Genomic DNA, 9419 nt, shown 5'->3' with positions numbered 1-9419 from the left:
ATCCAACAACTGTATTTTCTATATAATGAATTTCCAGATGCTACATTAATTCCTGGTAAATTGATATATGTAATTTATCTCTTTTTCTTGAAATAATAAAAGTAATATCATATTCTGCAATTTATATTATATAAAATAAATACAGTCTTAAATTCTAGTCTTATTGCTATTTTATTTTTATGTAATAAAATTGAATTATTTTCTGTTTTGCTGGCCTTGGCGTATATCCTGAAAACAAAAATATCACATATACATACATCATATATAACATATAAATACATACATACACACACACAAAATATATTGCAAATTTTATAATTGTATAACATATATGTGTTAAATAATCTCAAATATTAGTTTTTTTTTTATATTTATATTTATATTAAATCATTTGACTATATATAATAATGAAAACATCGAAAAATTTTTATAAAGCTATATATATTCCAGTCATTGATATTCTTATCTCTTATTCCAATTGTTAATAAAATACCAAGTTTATTTGTATTAGAATTATATTAATAACTATTTATATTTATAATTACCCTGGGGAAGTTGCGGGCAGGAGGTGTTCTGATACGACGATCAGCCTTTGACCTGTTGCGTACTACTTTGGAATGAATGGCGCAAGAGACACAATAATGGAGCTTAGCGTACAATTTTGGCAACTGGTAAGATTGGTAAAAGCTGGCCTCTGTTATATCCCTAACAGCGGCAGCCTCGACAATATTTCTTATCACAAATTTTTTGATTGCTTTGTCCTTAGGGACGCAGCGAGCACAGTTAGTGCAGCGAACTGGATTTACATGACCACGGCCATGCTTAGCACGTCCACCATTCCTACGTTTGCAAGTCTGTAGAAACAATACAGAATTAGATCAAGTATATACTAGTGCGCTTGTAAAATATAAACAGTGATATTAAACTAGTAATATTAAATGGTATAGCAGCCACATGGCCACTTTATAGTAAATGTAGTTTTGGCACGAAAAAGAATATTAAATTCTCATAAAATTTATATACATTTTTAAATTACATTCTCTACATTTGATTCCATTTCACATGAAAAATATTTCCGAAACGTGAAATGTGCCAATGCAAAATGTGTCAATGAATATAAATTAATAAACGACAAATAATATAAATTACCATCTTATATCAAAACCTTCTTCTGCTCTACTTCTCTCTGCGGAATTTCGTCGACGAATGAAAATGGAAGTAAGCGTAAATAAATTTTGAAAAAAAAAAAATCGCTGCGCACTACTGTAGGTAAATAAAACGGTCGGTAATGTCATTAATCTTCATTATCTCCAGGCCATTTGATCTCGTGATGAAAATTTGTTCAGGCAATTTTTTAAATATCTCATCAGTGCATGTTTAGAAAATCACATATGTGGAAAATTTATACTTTCTATTCAATTAAAAAAAAAAAAAAAAAAAAATCTGAAATCATTTTAAATATAAAATTGCGGTTGTAATATGTACATTTCTCCAATTTGTTGCTATGCAGAAGATATATATATATATATATATATATATATATATATATATATATATATATATATATATATATATATATAATTACATACACATGCATGTGTGATTATTTTTCAGAGTTTGTACATTATAAAATTATAAATTGAACTATATTTTTTTTCGCAAAAAAAATTGCATAAAGAAACAATTTTAATATAAATTACAATGTGGTTGTAATTAAATTAATTAATTTTATTATCAAAATTCTCAATTTGGTATAATTATCGCAAGCTACACGAATTTTTTATTTATAAAAGTTTCTCCATGAATACACTGCGACGAACAGCATTATTGCAACCTTCTTTATATTTGTACCATATTCCGTGTTTTGTCAAAATATTCTGCATTACGGAATATCCCTTTTGCGATTTTGGGGAAATACGATTTGCCATTTTACTTTCGTTACCGTTCGTAATAATATTCCCGAAAAAATCTTTGTATATCTGAAATTTTTAAATGTAAAATGGAAGAATAAGTTGTTGAACTATATATTGTAGTATAATATAATATGTAAATCTTTCAAATGTATAACCTGTAGGAAAAAAGATGTATAAGACTTACTACTTCCTTTAACGACGTCGCACTTTTTCCCGATTTTGCACTATTCGGTAGATTGGAAGATTTATCCTTATTATCTTTATTATTTTTTGTAGTTTCGGACTTTTCTGAATTTGTCGTATTCTCTAACAAGCTAAGTCCACCGAGTCCCATCGAGATACTTGCCCGCTTTAAACGCTCAACCTCCAATTCTTGCGCAATTATTTGCTGTATCGCGTATGCGAGATGCCGATGCGGGTTGCAATTGGGAAGAACACCGATTTCCAAAATATTACTAAAAACGTTTATAAATTTTAATGCAATACTGAAATATAAATATGTATTATTTATCGTTGAGTCATTGTTGCAACATACGGATCCAAATTATAGATGTAGCCCCCTTGAGGATTTTTTTCTTGGACGAACGATAAACCAAAATCAAGCATCATATTTATTATTCTAGCGAGATCAGCTTTCTCTTTCGGCGAATATAAATGAGAAGGCACTGTACGTAATTTGGGTGCTAGGAGATCCGGTAAAAAACCAGCAATGTCCGTGATTAAAGTAAAAGCATCACGTCCGCATACTCTTCGTATCGCCGTTAAAATACCCGTATTTTTTGCCGATTTTTGAATTACCTAAAAGAAAACCGGCGAGGATAGCGATATAATTAAACATTTAAAATACTTGTCAGAATATATCAATCAAAAAAGATATATATTATATAATATCTATATCATTTATAAGATCATGTGATCTTTTTGCAAAAGAATAATATTAGTTTTCGAATATAATTTACTACATGAAAAAGAAATATATACAAACTTCTGAATCATCATCAACTTGAATACATCTCTGAATTAAAATTTTCCCTTAATTGGATAATATTGTACTTACTTCGTTAATAATAGTAGGATAAGACAATTTCACTTTTTGCGTTCGCGCAAGATGCAAGTGCCACGCAATAAATCCATAATTCGTGTAGGGCATAAGTGCCCAAACTTGTTTGTGTAAAACAAGCGATGTTACTAAATCATAAAATTGAAACCATTCCAGGGACGTGGATACATTATCAATTTTCTTATCGCAGACTTCAGGATAATTATGAAATATTCCTTGTGCCAATTTTTCAGATTCACCTAAATAAACGAAAAATATATATCTTTTATTTATGAATTACTAAATAATATTTATGTTTCTAATAATATTTATGTTTCTAATAATATATAATATAAAAATATTACAATGTACACTGACACATTGAAACGCGTGAAATTAATTTTATTAATTTACCATTTTGCATCGTTCTCAATATATTCTGGATTCTTTCAGGTACAGGAATCACTCCTCCTTTGTTCATAGGAACTGTTAATATATTTTTCCACGAATCAAATAAATTTTTACGAGTATCCTTCAGGCCTAGAGATATATTATCTTTTAAATTAGCACCACCCATGTACTGTAATGTCCCTACACAAGCTCGAACATCACAACCGGATCTTTCTGCTATTTTTACAAGATCACCAAAGTCTACATTTAACTTTTCCTTTCTCGCTATCTCCATTAGACGTTCTGCTAATCTTAAAGGACTTACTTCTGGTACCGGAATTATTATAGCAGCGCCTCTTAATGTTCTGTATAAATTCAATTCAATGTCTTTAAAATATATCATTTATCCTCTTTTAATCCAAGCATATTATATTTCTAAACTATGTGAATATTCTATATTTAGCACTTTTAGTTAAAGAATTACCTTAACGTTGGCGCATATGGTTCATTACAGATGCATATTACGGGACGTGCACAGCCATCCGACGTTTTCTCCGATTGCCCCTTGTTCTTTTTAGTTTTCGATACTAGTTTACCTTGAACGAATTTTAAAAGAAGTTCGATGGATGCAGCCGGTGCACCATCAATCTCATCAAAAATTAAACAATTTGGTCGAGGATTTGCGCCTATTACAGATTTCATCTCTGTCGATGCAAGAAGGATCTGTCTGGAACAAAAATGTTATGTAATTCTCGAATGTAAGAATAATATCATATATGCAAGTATTATGCATTACCTAAACGTATCTGGACTTCTTTCATCACTTGCATTGATTTCTACTATATTATAACCAGCATGTGTGGCTGCTATATGCGCTAAAGTCGTTTTTCCCAATCCAGGTGGTCCACTGAGTAAGGCTATCCTTTTTACTGGATATCCTTTACTATCTACTTCCTCGATATATTTTTCATCATCGATATCTTTTTTCTTTCCAAACGCAGACAACTGTTTTTTCTTTGATTTCGCGCTATCTCGATTAAATACTACTTTATCCCAAAGTTTCAGCCAATATAAGAGCTGTCTGTTAACTGTTTCGTCTGAGAGTAATTCTAAATATGATCGAGGACGATATTTATCTACCCATAATTCGTCATTAATTATGTTATTAGTATCGCATAAATTTGATACTGATTGTACTGATAACTTGTCTTTTGTCAACATCTGTAATGTAGTAAAATATCATTATTATAACAAAAGAAAGGATAGTATAAAGAAAAATCTCAAAATAGACATACAATTTCTTGCGCTTGAGCTTTCAATTGCTTGTAAGATGTCGACAGCAGATTAGTAATCGGTTTTTTAGTCTGTTTAATGTCGTTTCGCGCATTTCTAACTCTGATGTATAAGCGCTGAGAATCGTACAATCTTGTGACCGCCACAAAATCCCATGGTGGAACTCGTAAAGAAATGGAATTTTTCTTGCTGTGTTAAACATAAATACAATATAGATTAAACTAGATATCGCACTCTATATTATATAAATCATAACAGAGTACATTTCACTAATTTCCTTACTTCTCATCGTATTTTGTTTTCATCACTGCATCCCCATCTTGTTCATGTAGTAGCTGTCTCGCATTCAATATTTTTTGGATGACATCTTCAGGCTGATCCCAACGAAGCTTCTTTTCTTTTGGCTCCTCAACAAGATCAAGATCGACATCAACTAAAAAGAAAAAAAAAAAAAAAAAAGGATTGAAATTTTCTAATAATATTTGAAGAATAATCAATCTTTTGTGTATATGTGCAGTTTTTCATTGCTTATCATACCTGAAACATTTGTCCCTAAGAGATCAGAGATGTCGCCAAACAATTCTTCATAATTGCGTTTTCTACTACAGCTTGGTGTACCGTTATATAATTCTTCATAACAGTGTTTTTTATTACTACTAGATGCATCGTTATCAATAACTTTGTCGAAAGTAACAGAAATGGAAGTTCCACTGCCCGCTTGATCCTTGTTACTGTTTGCTGTTCGAGATACTCCACTAGGACCAGGTCGTGCCAATGTCTCAAGTTCTTCGCACAAATATAACCAATTATTAAATAATTTGAGTTTAACGAATCATTCGATAATACAGTGAAAATAATAGTGTAAAAAAAAATACTAAAATGTAGAGAGAAATATTAATATCTTCTGCATTAATGAAAAATCACATCATAAAGAATTTATACCCTCTAATTCTCTCAGAGCTTCATAATCTGCTTGATAGACAAAATCAAATTCTTCGTCCGGATTTGGGAATTCATCAGCCATCTCAAGAATTTAATAGGCAGAATCGTTCACAATATAAAAGTTAACTTAAATGACTGACATTTTCGTAATACAAAACTTTTTGTGACGTTTCTTCCCGCCTTTTATGACATATCGCGTATGACGCGCATATGCCGGGCACGTGCGAAAATATGGATCGCCCTCTTGCGACTCAAATCACAACCGCACAATTTAAAAATGCATTTTTCTTAAAATAAACATCTGGATATATCTTGGTAATATTTTTTTTTTTTTATTATGTATTATGTTATCATAATAGGATAATATGAATGAATATTTTACATATAGCGTAAAATAAATTTTATTATTGCACAATATTATTCTCCTTTTAAATATTGCAAGTATTATGTATATATATTTTTTATTAAGAGTTATGCGCTTTTGTTTCTTATATTTTAATATTTGTTTTATTAGCCACAAATTTTTTTTACACAGTTAACAAAATAGAATATCTTGTAATGTAAGAGCATATGAGATTTGGAGTGTCTCGTTGCAATTTCGATTCAACTCGCGCATTGCATGCGAAAATACGCATAGCACATTCACATTTACTTGACGTGCTAAGCACTATTTTTACATTTTATTATAAAAAAGCTCGTATTCTATTGGAACTCGGGAAAATTATACTGATGTAAAGGTTGAACATGTTGACAAAAGAAGTTTAAAAAATATCGAAATACCGAATCCTGTGTTGGAATTCAGGAAAATCAATAATAGATGTAAAGCTTGAACATGTTGAGAAAAGAAGTTTGACAAATACCGAGAAATACAGAATCTTATAAAAAAAGCTCGTATAAATTCTTCGAAACAATATCAAGTTCAGTTTTTCAATAAATGGTATTTCAAATTCATTTTATGTGCTCTATAGGCTAAAATATTTAATTATATATTAATTTTTTCAATTTTCACTTCCATAACATAAAAAAATGATATAATATAAATATCAATTATATCTTTTTAAACAAGTGTAGTAAGTTTTCTAAATTTTCAAGCACATGCATAATATATTGGCTGCCATCTATCTCCATTAACGAATAAGAATATCATAAGTTATCTACATTAATATAAACTTGATTATCATGATTCATTTTCATGATAAATAGATGTCATCAATTACTCTGTAAAATGACTCGAGTAAAGAAAGAGCTGCGTGTACTGCTGTCTACTATTTCGTGGCATTTTTAATATTATGCCACATTATTATGCTTCAAAAAATGTCTAAGGTCAAAATATAAATCATAGTCAATATATAAATTTTCAAAACTCAATGCCACACAGATATAGTCTTTGGTGCTTATTTATGTTATTAATGGAAGCAAATTAAAGATATAAATTTCTCTTAATATGGAAGCACACATTGCTACTACATTTTCTTCTCGCGACACAAATTTGTTTTGAAATGGCATGCTTCTTGTTACTGAAAATTTTATGAGCAATAATTCCATCAACTATATGCAAAAGCGTAACATTTTTACAAAAATGTGCAAGAGATTATATAAAATAGTAAATTGCAATAAAATTATCTCGTAAATATATTAAACTGTATTACTTAAATACTGTGCATTCTTTGTTATAAATGTATAGCTGATCGATATATAAAGCTACATCCTGTGTGGTACTTTCTTACTCAAAGAGTTATTGCAAAAATACAGATTCAATATCAAGCTTAATATATCTGTTGGAATTGCGATCAAGTGTTGTAAAGATTTCAACATTCAAATGGAATTTGTGGACGCTAATGCAATCCATTTGCTTATCTTCTATGACGTCCCAGATACGCTTTACAATTTGGGCAAGTGTGATGAACATCCATGCATTCATCGATGCAACAAGGAATCAAACAGCAACCGAACCAACATCTAATAATATAAAGGAAGAAAATAATTTTACATATTACAAAATATAAATCTACATGTATTTTTATAATTACCCCAACAGCGCTATTATGATTCCTGAGATATAAGCAATCATGCCAGGTTCTGTCTTTGTCGTTGTATCTATTTCAGCGTGGCAATGTGGGCAAATCGTGTGGGTCGAGTGTGGCCCAACCGGAACAATAGTTGTTACTATAGTCGGTCCATTTGCGTCTACAAAATAATAATATAATAAGAAATAATATACATTTGTACTAATTAATAATTATATAATTTATAATTCAGTATTCACAATATTTGTTATCAAGCTTACAAGCTTGCGCCGGTGTAAATGGACTGGCGGGAGGAACTCCTACTCCTACATTCTGGGAATAAGAGGGCGGTGCATACGGAGGCGGTTCATAAGGTGGTGGTGGTCCGTTTTTATGCATAGCGCTTATCTATCTGTTAACAAAATGTGTTATAGACAAAATTAATTAACTAATTGTCATTAATTTTATTAATATTCGATAATATACGAGTACAGAACGTGACGTACAAGGCGCGATATTGAAAAGTAACGATTTAGCCTTGCCAATTTAAAAAAAAAAAAAAAAAAAACTATTATATCAAAAACAAATTATCGTGCAAAAAATAATTGTTTTAATTTTCTTCAAAAATAATAATATTAAAAATTAAAAAATCGAAAAATTTATATTCTTTATTTTAAGATTTTCAAAATTTCAAAATAAAGAATAAAAAGAATTTTAATTTCAAAAACTTAGCCACGCCAAGATAAATAATATGCTATGCTTATAAAATTGACAATGTCTAGAATCTTTTTTTTTTTTTTTTTTTTTTATTTTTTTTTTTTTAAGTCTCGTCTTCTATCGCGATATATCAAATGTGCCACGTAATTGTAAGAATGGAACAGTCATCTTAAGAATATCGAAAACAATAAGATCCATGACGATCAATCATTGTTTCGTCTTTGAATCTCAGCTAATTTGTCATGCAAGCGAGAGAGAGAGAGAGAGAGTCCGATGAAATATGATCTCTCGCGCTAAAATTGACGATGAATTGACCATACACGAGGAAAGAAATTCGCGTCGAAGGCCCGTTGCCCGTATACGTTGCCGAGCCGATTACGAAACTTGACCCGCATCACGAATAACATCCCCGCCCTTCTTAAAGCACAGTGACCACCGTCAGACTGCACGACAACGCTTTTCACGCTCGTTACGTCACAATTATACCTACCTACCTTTGTCGAACAATAGCAAATCTGATATTCCGATCAATTATCCGATCGTTGTTTCTAATCCTCCGAGTAATATACTTGTCACGCAACACTGTAAAAAATTAAATCACCCGCAGCTTTGCGTAAACAACTTAGGAAATATACGTGTGCGGATTACGAGATTGCACGAGACTTAATCCGATTTCGCTGGTTTTCACGAAGCTTCCATATCGCTGAGAGAAATCGCACGGCTTGTTTTCAAAGTGTCAAACACGTCACTTTCACACCGCGCGCTTCATTCGTCCATACAGTTCGCGATACGATGTATATCGATTTAAGGAAGAAATCGTTTTTGAATTATATTTATGTCTTCTTTAAATAAAGAATTAATTTATGTTAAGAACATATTATTTGTATTATAAAGAAGAAGCGTAAAAAAAAAAATACATATATATATAAAATTCATAGATGGAGGCTATTCGGGTTGCGTTCGAAAATTTACTCCTTGGAATTTGGAATGGAATAGCATTTGATCGACCAATCGGGACATGGAAATTTTGGTTCTTTTTCTTCCGATTGGTCGATCGAATATTACTAAAATTATGACGAGTCAATGACGAACGCACTTCTTGTTTTTAGCTACCCCCCT

General features: G+C 30.9%; 3 protein-coding genes across 6 annotated transcripts; all 3 read right to left on the bottom strand.

The window, feature by feature from the left end:
* Window positions 1-100: 100 nt before the first annotated feature.
* On the bottom strand, window positions 101-1243 carry Rps26 (ribosomal protein S26). Its single transcript, XM_070303053.1, has 3 exons — window positions 1150-1243; window positions 546-854; window positions 101-228 (listed from the first exon to the last, which is right to left on the bottom strand). The coding sequence occupies exons 1-3, from the start codon at window positions 1150-1152 to the stop codon at window positions 196-198; spliced, it is 345 nt and encodes a 114-aa protein (XP_070159154.1). The 5' UTR covers window positions 1153-1243; the 3' UTR covers window positions 101-195.
* Window positions 1244-1758: 515 nt separating this feature from the next.
* Window positions 1759-7227, bottom strand: Cutlet (chromosome transmission fidelity protein 18 homolog). The gene is made up of 11 exons (XM_070302982.1): window positions 5578-7227; window positions 5173-5421; window positions 4918-5068; window positions 4638-4824; window positions 4139-4563; window positions 3827-4069; window positions 3367-3707; window positions 2971-3212; window positions 2449-2711; window positions 2098-2368; window positions 1759-1979 (listed from the first exon to the last, which is right to left on the bottom strand). Exons 1-11 carry the CDS (start codon window positions 5657-5659, stop codon window positions 1785-1787), a joined length of 2649 nt encoding a protein of 882 aa, XP_070159083.1. The 5' UTR covers window positions 5660-7227; the 3' UTR covers window positions 1759-1784.
* Window positions 7228-9155, bottom strand: LOC138937080 (cell death-inducing p53-target protein 1). Of its 4 annotated transcripts, none has more exons than XM_070302984.1 (4): window positions 8791-9155; window positions 7844-7995; window positions 7608-7764; window positions 7228-7536 (listed from the first exon to the last, which is right to left on the bottom strand). In XM_070302984.1, exons 2-4 carry the CDS (start codon window positions 7980-7982, stop codon window positions 7431-7433), a joined length of 402 nt encoding a protein of 133 aa, XP_070159085.1. In that variant the 5' UTR covers window positions 7983-7995; window positions 8791-9155; the 3' UTR covers window positions 7228-7430. The 4 variants fall into 4 exon arrangements, with proteins under 4 accessions (XP_070159085.1, XP_070159084.1, XP_070159087.1 ...); XM_070302983.1 differs by having other exon boundaries at window positions 8795-9151; XM_070302986.1 differs by having other exon boundaries at window positions 7865-7995; window positions 8795-9147.
* Window positions 9156-9419: the final 264 nt, after the last annotated feature.

The sequence above is a fragment of the Polyergus mexicanus genome, unplaced genomic scaffold (assembly GCF_030449975.1).
Source record: "Polyergus mexicanus isolate NDT 795.1 unplaced genomic scaffold, iyPolMexi1.0 SCAF_10, whole genome shotgun sequence".
In the NCBI taxonomy this organism is placed as follows: Eukaryota; Metazoa; Arthropoda; class Insecta; order Hymenoptera; family Formicidae; genus Polyergus; species Polyergus mexicanus.
The sequence above is the reverse complement of the archived record's forward strand: the minus strand, read 5'-3'. Positions and strand labels throughout refer to the sequence as shown.

Bases quoted from the DNA above. Each gene is read 5' to 3' on its own strand.
- Rps26 (XM_070303053.1), bottom strand. The intron at 229-545 runs GTAATTATAAAT...TTTTGTTTTCAG, and splicing joins CTGCCCGCAACTTCCCCAGG to GATATACGCCAAGGCCAGCA.
- Cutlet (XM_070302982.1), bottom strand. From the start codon at position 5,659: ATGGCTGATGAATTCCCAAATCCGGACGAAGAATTTGATTTTGTCTAT. The intron at 5,069-5,172 runs GTATGATAAGCA...TTTTCTTTTTAG, and splicing joins CTTAGGGACAAATGTTTCAG to TTGATGTCGATCTTGATCTT. The intron at 1,980-2,097 runs GTAAGTCTTATA...TAAAAATTTCAG, and splicing joins CGACGTCGTTAAAGGAAGTA to ATATACAAAGATTTTTTCGG.
- LOC138937080 (XM_070302984.1), bottom strand. From the start codon at position 7,982: ATGCATAAAAACGGACCACCACCACCTTATGAACCGCCTCCGTATGCA. The intron at 7,765-7,843 runs GTGAATACTGAA...ATTATTTTGTAG, and splicing joins TAAGCTTGATAACAAATATT to ACGCAAATGGACCGACTATA. The intron at 7,537-7,607 runs GTAATTATAAAA...TTATATTATTAG, and splicing joins ATCATAATAGCGCTGTTGGG to ATGTTGGTTCGGTTGCTGTT.